The following is a 15,845-nucleotide window of genomic DNA, read 5'->3' as shown; positions in this document are numbered from 1 at the left end:
GAGAAGGCCTTTTGTCCATTTATGGGGGAATAATCTCATATTTGTGAGAGTAGTCAGGGAGGGGACTGCAAGGACCCAGCCATTTCCTGGTCTTGCCACCAATGCTCTGAGTCCTCAAGTGACCTCAGGAAGGTCCAATTAATATAAATTTCTAGATGCTCCTAGAAGCATACAGAACATTCCCAGGACCAAAGGATTTCTAAGCAGTAGCTTGAAATGATGGCATTTTGGAAGGAAGCCCAAATTGAGTTGCTATACTGCTTTCCAGGTTGTGTGAGGGTGTTACTGTGCTGTGGGACAGTCAACACCTGGCGGTGGTGGTAGGCTAGAGAGGCTCCTTTGCCCTGAAGTCTAGAATTTAAATTTGTACTTCTCAATGCAACAGCCAATGAAAACACCAATGAAAAACAAAAGCTGATCTTCCCACTTGCAAAAAGTCAACTTCTTATTTGCAATCATGGAAAAAAAAAGGTAACAGAAATTAAGTCATTACAGATAATAACAATAGATTTGAGTGATTTTATTCACTTTTCCTTTTCATTAGAGAAATTAACATTGTTGGTCCTGATGTGACAATGTCATTAAACCAATGTATATAATAGCTAAACTTTCTTCTTTTTTAATGCCTAATATTTGCTTTATTCCACCAACACCTCATTTTTCACGGAAACGCGAACCTGTAAGCTCGAGCACTGGAACACCGCGCACATTCCCCCAGGGCCTCCGTGGGCTTATTCTATTGACTCTCCAGTTCCACGCATTCAGTTAGAATTCCGTCTCTAAACCTGGTGTTGGTCCCTCCATTGTGATCATCAGGGGTTCCCCTATTGTTCCTGGGGTGTGATGCTAACAGGAACAATCATAAGGCAACCCCGTTAGTACATTTCCGCTTCCTCACAAGCATTCCAACAGAGTGGATTCTGTTGTGTTCAGTTTCTGGGTTGTAGCTAGGCTCAGGTTTGCATCCTAACGAACCCAAGACCTTGTTTACTGACTCCTGTAGGTTAAACCTCGGAAAACAGGGATAAATTATGTGTATATTTAATACGTCCTGGTTTCCTAGAGAAATAGATGCTCTGTAAAAATCTAAAAATGTAAAATGTAGTGCGGAAGTCAGGACAGAGTTATGTTTTATCACAATGTTTATCTCAAAACTTATTCTGAGATATCAGAAGGAACAAGCTTGCATTTCTAGACCTGCGTCAAACAAGACGTCAGTGTAGGATGTGCTGTACAGCTCTTCGCTTCTATAGATTCCTAGGTGGGATGCAGGTTTCATCCAGTTAGGCCTTTAGAAATATCTTGCAGCCACTCAGTTGAATTATCTATGACACTAAATGAGGAGTCCTGACAAACTGCCCACATACCATGTCCAGAACCAAAATAGAACTGGCTTTTCTTCAGAGCTGCCTTGGAGGAATGATAGAAAAATCAGAGCAAAGGAATCGCCCTAATGCCTGCTCGTAGGCCATGCCTTCATCGTAGATTCGTTTCTACACCAAGGCTGCCTTGGGTTTGTGGTGACCGTTCTGGCCCACAGATATTTGGATAGACTTCAGTCATTGGAGCAACCAGGAAGAAAATCTAGATTTCAGCAAGCTATCCAGTCCTCACAAATGTTCTGTGTAGCTACTCTTTCTGGTAAATTCTAATTTGTAGTCACACTCAGCATTTTTGCAGTTAGGAAGTAAGCGAACCATGCTGAAATGCCTTTGGATGTGGAAGCACTTGGACCTAGACAATGACTGAATGGTGTTATGTATGGAAGGAAGGATGACCCTGCCCTTTCTAGGTTGGGCAGGTGGTAGATGATAATGCCACTAATGAAGACAGGGAACACAGAGGGAGGAATAAAGGTTTGTGCACATGCTAGGTTTGAATGGCCAGTAGGACTTTCAAGTGGGAGTGTGTAGGTGGTATTTCTGGATTTCTAAACAGAAGCCAGGATTTGGGATGTAGTTTTGGGAGACACACATCTATGTAGAGAAGGTTCTTAAATCCTGTGAGTGGATGACGTCATCCAGGAGAAAGCATAGAGAAAATAAGAGGTCACAGACGACAGACTTGGGGACACAGTTATATTTAAGGAGTAGACAGAGAAGAGGAGCCAGCAGAAGTTGCTGTTAAAAAATATGGAGTACCAGGAGAGAGGGACTCAGCAGGCAAGGCAGAGAAGGGTAGTGGACAATGACAGAGAGGGATCAAAAGAGCTGCTGGACTTGACAGTGCACGCCCACAAGCCCATGTCTGAAACCCGTGGGCTGATGCTTCAGAACGTAGCAATTTTCATAAAGATAAAACAGCACATACACCATCGATTACAGGCATGTCAATATGTCTGCAGTAAGAAATATGAAGAGTCCTACTAAGCAGGATGAATGAAATCTATAAATTGCCTTAGGTCAGTTCTAGTCAGGTTCTGCTATCAAGTAAGTTAAGAAAAAACTTTCAGTTTTCCAAGCATTTTGGATTTCAGAACTATTGATAAGACATTGTGAATACATGGTTGCTAGAGATTAGTGAAGTGGAAGCCAGACTACAGTGCATGAAGAAGATACAATTGAGAGACCAGGAAGCAGAGGCAGACACAGTCATGCGCCACATAACAACACAATGGACCACATATACGACAGTGGTCCTGTTAGATTAGGACCGTAGAGCCCAGGTGTGTAGTGGGCTGTACCCTCTGGGTTGGTGTAAGTACGCTCTATGATGTTCGCACAATGACAAAATCGCCTAACGATGCATATCTCAGAAAGTGTCCTCATCATTAAGTGACCCATGACTGTATAATTTTTTGATTAAAGGAATGAGAGTGGGAGTGGGGTGCTTTGAAAAGGAAGCCATGTCAAGGAAATGATAATTATTTTTAGGATCTTGGAGCATTTGAGCTGTTTCATAGGTGGAAAAGGAGGAACTCGTGGATAAACGGAAATATGGACTAACAAAGTATGGGAGATAGTAGAAATAATGGAAAGCGAAAAGCCCAAGAAAAGATGGGAGGGAGGTGGCTGAGAGTGCAGGTAAATCTCAGAAAGCTGCCAAAGGACCGGAGACCTGCTTCCTCTCAGACCTGCCCTAAGGGTGCAAGGTCAGAATAAAGGAGCCGAATCTTGAGGGGAAGGGTGTGTGGTCTACACTGTAGCGCTTCTCTAAGAGAATCCATCTCTTTACAGCGTCTTGCAGGGGTAAACCTCCTGAAGACTTCATCTTCCTCCATCTTTATAATACATTAAGTCTCTCCTCTACTCTGGCAAAACGTTCACGCACAATCATTTGCATTTGTCCATATTAGACATTTCCACTCAGTTGTCTTGTGTTGGTTGAATTTTTTTTTGAGTGGTGCCCTTTATTCAAAAGATAGTTAATATAATTGGTTAGTTACTATAAATGGTAAGCTGGTTAATATAAGTGAGTCAAATATAATAATGGTAAATACTGTTATAAGGAAATCAAGACAACCTTCTCAATTGAATTGGCATCATCTACATTGACGAGTTTCCCCCAGCATGGAAGAGTCAGGGTTAGGAATCGTGCTCTTGTTCAGGTTAATACATGGAGGAATGCCACAGAGGAAAAAAGGAAAAAACAACTTGCGTTTGTTGGAGCTGCAGTGGCCCAAGTAAGAGAATGATTCATATCCCTTTCCTGTGACTATGTCTGTTCCTTTCCTTTCCACTGATTTCACCTGCTCTAGGAAGTCTGCGATGGCCGTTTGTTAAACCATCACTTCACGGTTAAAAAGTGCTGGTTGCAGCAGCAGGAATCGCATCACCCCAGCCTGGCTTCCTCAGTAGACCGAAGCAGGTGGCGAGCCAGGTGTTCACAGTCTGGAGGATTTACTGGGAGCACATTTCTTTTCAGCTTCTCTGGTCCATCTCCCAGCTCCTCTTTGTATATATGGTCTGGGACCGTAACCCAGTTAGGGTATTTATACCCTACAGGCTGCTTTGTATGATCATGGCCTTCTCAGAGCCACATCCAGGTGCCTCTCCTTTACCCTCCAGATAAACATTAGTTGGATCTACAACTGGAGATTCCTCATATTTTACCATTTGAATCCCCCAAAATACTACAGTGCAAGGGTGGAATGTTCTCTGTTGTGATGGGTTTTCTCTACCTTTGTCAACCACTGATCTTTTTGAAGTTGCCTTTTTCTTTAAAAAAAAAGAAAAATCCAGGGGGCTGGCCCCGTGGCCGAGTGGTTAAGTTCGCGTGCTCCGCTGCAGGCGGCCCAGTGTTTCGTTGGTTCGAATCCTGGGCGCGGACATGGCACTGCTCATCAAACCACGCTGAGGCAGCATCCCACATGCCACAACTAGAAGGACCCACAACGAAGAATATACAACTATATACCAGGGGGCTTTGGGGAGAAAAAGGAAAAAAATAAAATCTTTAAAAAAAAAAAAAAGAAAAATCCAGATTTTTAAGTTTCCCTGGATGTTACCTTGTAGCTCATAGAGTTCTAATTGAGTGAAGTTTCTTTTCAATGTACCAAATTCCACAACTGTAATTTCACTGTTACCCTGTGGTCTAGACCAAGAACAGATTAAATATGATCCCCCAAAGCAGTAAAAAGACAATGTCTGTTTTACATAACCTATTTCTACACCAATGGTAAAGTGGTATTGGCACCTCATGGTACAAAAGTTTTCTTCATCTTCCTCTGAGGCAAAGTTCTAGCCTGAATCCTATTTTTTCCCCAGTATCATATAAGATGCAAGAAAATCGCAGTGCCTGCCAAAGGGACTCTGCTATTTACAAAATCTTCAGTGTGGTGGGAAGACTTCTCAGTGAGAGAGTAGGGCTGAGAAGGTTCTCCCTGTGGGGAAACTGAGTCAAAGAAGTCCTTTACCCTTTCTCTTGGAAGGAGACTTCGCCGTAGAAATCTGGTGCTAACAATAGGCAAATCACTCTGGTATTTCCCTCAGTGAGAAATAGGTTGTCAAATTCCCGACCAACTGTTTTATTTTGCCAAAATAGAACTGGGCACAGGCATTAAAAATATACTGGATATCAGGGACTAAATATGGCGTGGGTCTATTGTTTAGCTGACATTTTTGTCCTTGTCTTCATGTTCTCATATGTCAGGAGGCCCTGCCACCTAACATACTGGAAGCCACATCACTAAGAAGGACAAATCGACAACATTTATGTCGCATTTACTCTGTAACAAGTACACTCATAAACTACGTGTGGTGCCTTCTAACGGGTGGCTGATTCCTTTAGCTCTGTTTTCTCCCCTAATAACTGTTAGTGCCTTTAAGAATAAAACTTTGTTCTCCTCTTAGACGCTCAAGAATTTTGCCTTTCTTGCCATTTCTCTCATTTGCAGACCATTTGTGCACTTTATCTATGATCATGTATTTTCTACTGCTGTCAGTAGAATTTTCGCATGGATGTTAAATGGCACCTAACCCCTTCAGGCAAAAACTGACTTTCTATTTTGAAGACCACTGGAGGGAGACCCATTTTCTCGTGTTGAATTACATTAGTTAGGTCCTCTTTCTTTTTTTCCCTCACGGGAGGCTTCAAAACGAACTGTGACCTACTTTGTTTTACTGTCGCTAGAACCCTCCCTACACAACGCCATTCTTCCATTTTGAAAAGCATGGTCGTCTTCTTGCCTCTGCTCTGTAGCCATTGCGAAAACGCCTTTGCTCCCCCATGCTCTCCGGGCCTCCGCATCCAGGGGTGGTCGCACTGCAGCCGTGATGTCTAGAGTACAAAGTGTTTATCATCTTTTTCTTTCAGTTCCGCGAGACGTGCTTCTTCCCCATAAACCAGCCCCCGAAGGCTCTCAGAGCGAACCTGGTAAATGAATTATTTTATCTTCCAGTTAGGAGCTGTATTTCTCCAAAAATATTCTTGAGGTCAATATGTATTTTTAATGCTTGTGACGTGGAAGCACTTCAGAGAAAATTATGGATATAAAATGTATATTTATTTGTGAGAAGTTTTATTCAAACAATCTGTATGAACTTTTTTTCCCTGGTTAACATGAAGGAATGGTACTTAATTAGTTTATTTTCCCTGGAAGTGTTTTAATTGAATAGGATATCATGCTAACGTTATAAGACACAATTATTAACTGAACCAACCATTTTCACCTGCTTTCAAAATGTAAATATAACACATTCCAACTGTGGGTGTACTTTTAAGTAAAAAATGTGGGTGCCTAACCAAAATTTTTCCTCAAACTGACAGTGAATGAGAACTTTAAAGTTTAAGATAAACTAAGTTCCCCGGGTGGCATCTAATACATAGAATTTTCTCATATTTATTCTGGTTCTTAAAGAATGTTCAAATGGATGCACATAGAAACACAGAAACTGTTTTTACTTCACCAGGTGGTAATTCTCATAAGTGTTTCTTTGGTTTGCTTTTGGCCTAGTTCTGCAGCCTGTTACCTTTAGCATTGACCCACCAGAGGCAACAATAGGTAATGGCTTTCCCGTATTGACCCCCTCTAATTGTTTTCTTTGCTACCATCAGGACTGCAGGTCTTTCTCAAATGGTTATGTCAAAACATCATCTCTTCTCAAACCATTCCCTCCTTTTATTTTCACTGTTAATACTCTTTCTGAAATAGAAAAGCAGTGGTTTCTCTGCTGTAGTGGCTTTGCTCCGAAGACCAACTCAAGATAGCTCACTACAGAGTCTGTCCTCATCTACCTCATTTATCTCTGTGTTCAAAATGGCTCCATGTTACTCATGCCCATCTAGTTAATATCTCTGCTGGTTTAGTGGTTCTCAGCTGTATTATTACAACACACTGGCAAGTTATGAAAGATGCTGGCAAGTGATTGTTATTAATATTGGTCAAAATACTGAAATTTGCCAATGTTTTATTTTAAAAAATAAATTTGGGGTGGGCCCTGCGGCTCAGTGGTTAAGGTCGCACGCTCCACTTTGGCGGTCTGGGGTTTTACCGGTTCCGATCCTGGGCATGGACATGGCACCGCTCATCAGGGCATGCTGAGGCGGCATCCCACATGCCACAACTAGAAGGACCCACAACTAAAAAAAATACACTTCTATGTACCAGGGGGCTTTAGGGAGCAAAAGGAAAAATAAAATCTTTAAAACAAAGAAAGAAAGAAAGAAATTTGAGCAGACTCCAGATGATCTCTACAATGATGATGATATTCCCACTCATTTTGTCATCCTATGTGCTTTCTTGGGTGGGAGAGCTACAGCTGACAGCCCCAGGACCATGTCTAACCCATACTCCATCTTAACCACACATGGTCATGGAGTGTGTCAAGCATTGAACATCATGTATTATCTATCCTGGTAGAAAAAAACAGTTGAGAACCATTATTCTAATAGTCCACAGTCATTTCCCCGAAGGTCTGTGCACATTTAACTTTCCTCTCCATGACTCACTTAGTGTTTCCCTTTTTTGACGTCAAATGAAGGAATCTTGTGTAATATCATTCTAGCCTGGTGCTGGCTTCTGAATCCAAAGACTAACAAGCTTGCAACTTGTCTTTTGCAGGTCCTTTAGAGACCCGAGGCAGCCCTTTCATTCCCATGATTTCACCAAGTCCTAGTCAAGAGGAACTGCTAACCGCTCTGGGTAAATCTTGTTTTGATATTTCAGTGCTATGAGGACCCACCTTTCAGGGTGTACCCTTAAAGGAGCCATATGCACATTGTGTTCATGGGTTGTTTCCAGACAATAGAAGGTCTCTTTTTTACCATTATAAAAAATATCCATTTCACTTGATTCTTTTACATTGCCGGCACGTATGTCCTTCTAATAGTCATGCTGATTTTTAGTATAAAATGAGAATGTTTTAAAACATCGTGACTACATTTCAAGTATTTTAAAACGAAGAATGTCCCCAAAGCACATCAATGCTGTACTTTTTTGTTGCTTTTTCTGTATTTGAAACTGCATTTGGAAGAAAAATTTCATCTAGTCTTTATTGAATATTTTATGGATACTAAGCACAATGCCAAGCAATGAGAGGCCCAAAGTCAAACTGTTTAAAGGTGAGTCCTTCCCCTGGAGAGCTCGCCAGCTCAGATGAAGACAGTATCTGTGATGGTGGCGCTTCCTGTGTGCATCCCTGCGTGTATTTTTTAATTTCAGCCACGTAACTTTGAAGTAGGTCCTTTTACTTGCCCAATTTACAGATTAGAAAATTGAGGCACAGAGAGATTTAAAAATTTGGCTGAGTCACACAACTAATGTCAGAGCCAGATTGGAACCCGCACATTCAGTCACCAGAGTTCCTGGGATTCACCCCAAGGCTATTCGTTACAACGAATGTGATAGAGAAATGAGCAGCATGCTGAACATGCAAGCTACCTGGGGGCATCAGGGAAGGCTTCACAGAGGAGGTGACATGTACACTGGGTCTTCAAGTTGGAGAGAGTTGAAGTTAAAGATGTGAGAGGTCCTTTCAGGTTAAAGACAGATGGGTGGAGGCACAGGGCAGAGAATGGCAGCCAGACTCCTGATGAGCATGTGGGGCGCATGGAGAAATGAGACTGGATGAGTCAGTTGGTTGGGATGAGCTGGCCATGCATTCGAGGAGTTCAGCACCAACATCCTCACTGTGGAAACCCTAGTTTGCCTGACTTGGCTAAAAATGAACGGGAAAACAAGAGTTCCCTGCTTGTGATTTTTGGCTCCCCTGCCCTGTCTGTGCCACATCCCACATGGCTGTGTTCAAATTTGTGGCCTTATTTTCCTCCCTCAACCCTTTTCAAACAAGTCCATCCTTTGTCAGTGTCTGCTGAAATGAAGTTACTAATCCCATTTTTAAATAAAATCCTTTTTGAAGGAAAAAATTTAAAACTGAATGAGCAAATTACCCTAATTACCAAATATTCATCTATGGTAGCCGAGGCCCACAAAGTCAGCGTCACCAATGAGGGCAAAGTCAAAAGCACTTTTCAAGAACCACTGCTGTATATACTAATTATCTAATGGCCAGTCCCTATTTTTAAAACATGTCTTGATTTATTGAAGCAAGAACCATCACCTGCCATCTTTCACAAGTATCTCTCTTGTGAGCAGAATCCAGATTGTAAAGCAGGGCAGAAAAAAGATGACAATATATTATTTGCACCAAGTGTTTCCTTGGATCCAGTGTGCGGCAAAGTGCACACTGTAATTTGCTATGTCTGTACGATGCTGTGAGGATTCCAAGATAATATTGGGGTGGAACTACTGCTGTGCTTATTTTTTATTTTGTCAGGAGAAATGTGCCTGTATGTCAGTAAACATAGACTTCGTTTTTCACATGAAGAAAATAGAAGAATACTTTTATAAGGTGTAAATGCGCATCTTTCCATCAGACCTATTTCCTTCCAGCTCACCTAAGTAACTTGTGGAATTGAAGGAACAGAGAAAAGACATGAAGGCAGTTAGGAGGCACCCAAGTATAGCCACATCCAGGATGATGTGACAATGATCCTGAGCTAAAAGCTTTTGGAAATCCTAATAATAGTCATTAATAACAGTGCAAGAAGACAGAAAATATAATAAGTAAAAGTTATTACAATGTATCATTAACTTTGTTTTATTATGATTACTGGACATAATTATAAATGCAATGTACCCTTTTATCATCACATGGCGCAGATAATATTGTGGGTTTTTTTACATGTCCATAATGATAATTATTAAAGCAAGCCACCTTACTGTGTTTTTCCCCAGCAGAAACAGACCAAACCACCCAAGAACTCTTCACCACTAAGATTTCACGAACAACTGAGCTGGCAAAGACGACTCCGGGTAATGCTATCCCCTACCTCTCATAGGAACTTTTGCTTCTTCACTTTTAATCAGGAAAGAAATTTTTTTTTCAGAATGTAATTTCTCATCACAGTGAATTACTTGGCTTTTTTCACGATTTAGGTGCAGGACATCAGCCACGTGTGAATACTACTAGTTGAATGTAGGAAAACAAGTTCTTTAGCTGGAGCTGTGCTTTTGGATGTATTGTCGACCACTTGATGCTAATAACTAAGAATGAAAGCTCCCATTTTTTTCCTTGCTTGACCTTCATCTGCCTCATTTCTACATCTGATAAATAAGAATCTTTATTACCTTCCTCTTCCTCCTTTCTCTCCCTCTATTTTCCCTCTGTCCCATCTCCCCAACTTGATGAACACATTGACATTGTGGCCTGAGGAAGGAAACCAGTAACAAGAAAAATCATTTTTTAATGATGGCTTAATATTTAAACCTGGATGTTTAAATATTAAGGGAGGTTTTCTCTGGAATTTCTGACTTCTATGTCTTCCTTCCCAGTTTTTGGGATGTGAACTCACCTGCATGAAGCTCTTTGTCATCTTCGTGCTCTCAGAAATCTTTCCTTTTTGTATTTTTCTGTCCTACTTGGGTTATAACCGGTGGACTTCTACTATTTTTTGTTTTCTTTCTTTTTTTCTAAATTACTCCTTTTGCCATCTCTACCTCTATCATATGGGAAGAAACCCAAAAAACAAAAGCAAACTTTTTTTAAGGAGTTGGAAGACAAATGTATTTTCTCATTGTCAGGTATAATTTGGGGGGAAAATTTGGTGGAAGAAATTTGAAATAATAAGAGGAAATGATAACAGTAAAAGAAATCTGATTTTAAGGTGTCAAGTGGAGCAGTACTTACTCTAAATAAATACGACTGAGAACACTATGGCACAGGACCGTTCTTGTAACTTTTCTAAATCTTTTTTTTACTTGCTTGTTTGGTTTAATTTTATGTTTTAAATGTGCATTTTGTTATTTACTTCACTGTCTTTATATTTATTAACTTCTTATTTATTTATAAATATACACAGAAGTAAGAAGCATAATCTAATGACAGCCCTCCCACGTGCTCATAACCAGCTTCAACCGTTAACAGCAGATGTTCAATCACATCACCCCACCCTGATTTTCCTATGTTTATGTTTTATGTTTTTTGCAAATCTCTTTGATGTCTGGCTAATAGAAGATAGCTGGATTCTCTTATCAAACACATTAATGTTTTTGCAGCGAAATATATAAATATTTACAATAAGCATCATAAAGACTATTCAGCTCAGGTTGTGTTGCCAAATGAGGAAAAGATTTCAGCTTTTTAGAGCTTTAGAGATTTCATCATTGAGGATGAAAGATCATAGGCCTGTTCTTTCCTTGCTTTTGCTTTTTCTTACTTTAATGGAAATATTAATATTGTGTCACCATTACTAGTGTATGTAGAATTTTTATCAAATTCCCTCTAAAGCCTTGTTTTATCAGATAGGACTTTCACAGTTGATTGGATACATGTCCAGGATCTGACATCATTATATGAGATGTCTTAACATATTTATATAACATGCTATATTTTAATTATTTTCTTATGCTCTGAGGATCCCTAGCTTGAGCCTAAACTGCATTACCCTAGGATTCCTACTTTCCTAGGCTTGTGCCAAGGATCTTAGAGTGAACTCACGAGGGATTCATTTGCATGAAATGACAAAGGACATCCTAGGAAAGAACCCATCTTAGGGATAAGAGTAGCAACCAAATGGTGGTCCAGCCCAAGAGCCCTGCTTGGGAGTAGTTGGTCACCTTTAGTTAAGGCACTCTGTGTGTCACTAGGAGCACCCTCATAAATGTGTGCCTGAGCTCTGCAGAACAGGAAGTCAATCAACTGTTTTATTTCTGTTGTGTTGACTTTTTAACATCAGGCATTAGATGCACAACAGAGCACACAACAATTTGAGAGAGACGCTGTAGGGGTGAAATTGTTCCTCTTGATCGCACTCTGCTGCGCATGTACCGTGACCTGTGGCTTTATGGTCTCCAAGCCTCAGCACGGGGGCCCAAGTGCTCCAAAGAAACCTTGTACCTAAAACCTAGGCATGAGTCTGCTGGTGGAATCTCCTCTCCTTTCTCTGTGGTGTCCTTGCTGCTTTGTCTGCTGAGACAACACCCTGCGGCGCGCTGTAAACAAAGCCCTGAACCATCCAGCTCCTCTCCTTTGTCCTTCTCATCTCAACCTGTAGTAGAAATCCACTTGGCCAGAGGCACTTCGGGAACATTTTGCTTGTTTTAACTTTTTTCAGCCTCCTGAATCCTCCTTCCCCTTTCCCAGTACTGGGCAGGACGTGGGTCCCTCAAGGTGTTTCTCCTATAGTCCCTGTTTATTTTTGATGTTATCTTCACACAGTATTTTTAATGCCTTTTACAATTGATTTTTATAAAACTACTTAGATACGAAGCCACCTTTTATAATTCTTTTTATTATTAGCCACTAAAAACTATGTGGAAATGATGTTTACAGAGTTACAGCCTCACAAAGTTCTTTTGTCTTCTTTTTTTTTTTTAGTTTAAAATTGAAAACTTAGAACGATTTTCTCAAGGCTATGTGTTATTTGGTGATGAGCTATATGGGGAACTCACAGCCTAAACTTAAGTAATATTTCAGGTCTTTTATAAAAAGTTCTCTCTAGATTTAAGTAAAGACTGTGGAAAAAAATAAAACTAAAATTCTGATCCTGTGGCTTTAAAATAATTAATGTTGTGCTGATTATTTCTGTGTTCTGCTCTTTCCTGTCTAAAGTTTTAGAACTCATATGTGTTCTAGAATGAGACTAATAAGAGCCAGGGTCCTTGTATTTCTTTAAGCAAAAGCAATCTAACATTGAAGAAATTAACATGAAAAGCTGAAACAGGTTAAACTGACAGGGAATCCTACGACTCTCAAGGAAGATTGAAGAAAAACATTTGCAAATCATCATCATGCATGTTAGGGTGTGTGAGAATCAATTTTTTATAACAGCAGTACCTCTGTTTACTCTAGTTATTACGTCTTGAAAGGCCACGCTAAACCTACAGGGAATTTCAGTATGTGTCTGCCGTTTTTGGCCTGAAGTGTGGCAAAATTCTGCTCATCAATCTTCACGTTGGAAGCTTATAAATGAGCTACGTTATAATCTGTTTCACAGGTGTATTTTTGTTAACTTGGTAGGCAAGGCGTTGCTGATTTATGGTTATATAAAAAACCCACTCAAGATGTGAACGAAACCATCAAAACGATGTAATCTCCTTACATAGTTGCAAGAAAAATTTTTTCCAGTCTTAGCTAAAGCATTACCAAGAAAGCTGGTGGCAGGAGGCAGTGTGGTGTGTTGAGTGGGGAAGAGGAGGGAAGGATGGACAAATTCCAGGATGAATGCACACTCTAAAACCTTAGGAAGCAAAAATATTTCAGCTGAGTTTCTCATGAATTTGCCTGCTTACAATGGTCACTTATTTTTTAAATTTATTCAACAAGTCTTCATTAGGAGTCCTCACTGTGCCAGGCCCTGGACAGCAGGAGCAGGAAGTGACAAAGTAGCATGTTGTTTCCAGGGCTTGTTTGAGTTCTCACTCCTTGCTCACCCTGTCTTGATGGGCGGAGCACCAGAAGTCATGTTCTCTCCTTTCTAAGGCTTTAATGGATGGCACTCTGAGTATTATTCATTTCAGGGTTCATGAGCTAAGACAGTTTGATAGAAGCCACATGTTCCTACTCTTCTCTTTGAACCTACCTAAGAATATTTTTATTTTTGCCTTCAAGATTACTTGTCTTTTTTGGCAAAATAACGTTCCACGGTGATTCCCTAATTGAGAGATGTAGATGGATGGGTGGATGGATGGATAGATGGTTGGCTTAAAGATTTACCATGTTAAGAAAACATCTAGTAAAATAAATACCCTTGAAAAGCATGGACTAAATGATGACTAATCCTTAACGCAAGTTACAAATGGCCTACCTCACTCCATGTGCACCTTTCATTTCCAGACATGAATACTTTCACTTGTTTGATTTTGCTTTAGCATCCATGCTGTAATGTGTAACTGGAGGTTTCAGAATGTCATTTCAGAATGTTCCATGCAAAGTGTGTGAGCTCTTGGTGCCCAGGGCGCTCAGTCTCCATGGAATGGACTTTGGAGTGTTGGTTATTAAATTTGACGCATTTGCTCTATTTCAGCACCACACAGACTGTACACCACCCCAGGGAGGCCCAGAGCTCCTGACAAACCCCGCAGCAGACCGGGTAAGCTGTTTCTCTTTCTGATGACCTAAATAATAAGCACATCTGAGATCATATAAAATGTGTTGAAACAGCCAAATACACCAAAGGAAGGATACAGTATCTCCTTAGTTGCCATAAAGGACATACAGAAATTCTAAGCCTTGTGGATAAGTAGAAAGGTAATGAATTCGTGGAAGTGGCAAGACTTGACAGAGGTTTTTAAAGATGACCAATTCAGAGACTACTACGGAACTTTATTGGTATAAAAGTATTTTTGTAATAGTATTTGTGCGTAAATCACACACACACACACACACACCCCCACCCCTTCAATTTTCCATGGCAATGATAGAGATAGCATTAGAGTTAGTTATGACGTCATATTTCCCGCTTTCAAATGTTATTTATCTTTTAAGAAAAGACGGGCTCTTCCAGTATAAGAGGATCTTGTTCTGGGAGAATATCTTTACTTGATTCCTTTAGATGATAAATCAAAAAAAAAAACAGCAACAACTCAATTTAGAGGTTGTAAACAGCAAAAATAAACTGATAATTAAACATTGGAAATCACTTTAAATTTGCTAAATTCTCCAAAGGTTCTAGGTTCTCCCTCACAGGAGCTTGTTAGGGAAAAGTTCACTTGAAGGGTCTGGTTTGGTCCATGTAGGTCGCTCCTATGCCACAGTGCAAGTTGGACCAGAACACTGGTGTTTTCTGTCCCTTTTTTGCTGTGATTCTAAGAAGTCTTCTTAGGGGCCGGCCCGGTGGCACAGCAGTTAAGTGCGCACCTTCTGCTTCGGCGGCCAGGGGTTTGCCGGTTCGGATCCCGGGTGCGGACATGGCACCGCTTGGCAAGCCATGCTGTGGTAGGCGTCCCACATATAAAGTGGAGGAAGATGGACACGGATGTTAGCTCAGGGCCAGTCTTCCTCAGCAAAAGGAGGAGGATTGGCACCAGATGTTAGCTCAGGGCTGATCTTCCCCCCCCAAAAAAAAAAAAAAAAGGAAGTCTTCTTAAAGTTCTAAATGATGAGACTGGCTTATAAGTTAATGTTCTTGGTGAACAGCTTTCCAGGCGCGTGGGAGAAGCAAATAATCGTTTCTGTCCTTTGGTTTATTGAAAGCCCACATTTTTTCACAGTAATCCTCCAACTCCTGAAGGTAATTAGGCACATACATCTTTATAAACAAATTTGTCTCCATGTGACTTTAGTATCATGATAGCTGTCGAGAGCTTAATGTATGGCTGGTTCTGTTAAAGGTTCCTACTACATAATGAAACAGTAACAATCATGGCTCACATTGACTGAGGGCTTGCCATATGTCCTGTGAGGTACAGTTGAGAAAGCTGAGGTGTGGAAAAAGCTAGAAAGTACATTTGAAGTCAAGCAATCTGACTTCAGAGCTTGCTTTCTAACCATAACACATGTAGTGCTTTTCCTTAAAGAGTCTTTTAAACAGAGGATGAAATGGATGACCTCTTCGAGTTTTGGTAGTGCTATGACTCTCTACAAGCAGGGGAGAAATTGAAATGGTTTCTTCATATTTCCATGTTCACCAATGAACTTATGCCAGGATTATGAGGGAACATTGTTACCTAGAGACTCCTGCAAAAGGACCACCAATTTCTGAATTATGAATTAAGGCCTTGAGAAATAAATACACTTCAAGTTTTGGGTTTTCATTAGGTATATGTAATCCTGATCTTTCCTCAGTTCCATTTTGGAAGGTATCTAGTGCTTATAAATGAAGAAAGATAGTCCCCATTTGGAAATAAACTTCCCTTGCCAGTTATTTTTTCAAGTCCCGTGATCACCTCAGAGCACAAACTCAGG

General features: G+C 40.5%; 1 protein-coding gene and 1 long non-coding RNA gene across 47 annotated transcripts in view; one reads left to right on the top strand and one right to left on the bottom strand.

The window, feature by feature from the left end:
* The window catches only part of ABI3BP (ABI family member 3 binding protein), a 238,437-nt gene that overhangs the window by 176,990 nt on the left and 45,602 nt on the right, over positions 1-15,845 (top strand). For 22 of the 46 annotated variants that reach the window (XM_070508659.1, XM_070508665.1, XM_070508666.1 and 19 more), the window contains 5 exons: positions 5,755-5,814; positions 6,395-6,442; positions 7,502-7,582; positions 9,677-9,754; positions 13,966-14,031. In XM_070508659.1, the coding sequence (XP_070364760.1) occupies positions 5,755-5,814; positions 6,395-6,442; positions 7,502-7,582; positions 9,677-9,754; positions 13,966-14,031 (333 nt within the window). The remainder of the gene's footprint in view (positions 1-5,754; positions 5,815-6,394; positions 6,443-7,501; positions 7,583-9,676; positions 9,755-13,965; positions 14,032-15,845) is intronic. The other 24 variants (XM_070508663.1, XM_070508661.1, XM_070508668.1 and 21 more) reach the window with 3 other exon arrangements.
* Positions 1-15,845, bottom strand: part of LOC139045216 (uncharacterized) — a 92,378-nt gene that overhangs the window by 47,595 nt on the left and 28,938 nt on the right. The gene's annotated exons all lie outside the window — the stretch shown is intronic.

This window comes from Equus asinus, chromosome 5 (genome assembly GCF_041296235.1).
Source record: "Equus asinus isolate D_3611 breed Donkey chromosome 5, EquAss-T2T_v2, whole genome shotgun sequence".
Classification (NCBI taxonomy): domain Eukaryota; kingdom Metazoa; phylum Chordata; class Mammalia; order Perissodactyla; family Equidae; genus Equus; species Equus asinus.
Note: the sequence above shows the minus strand (reverse complement) of the source record. Positions and strands in the feature narration are given on the sequence as shown.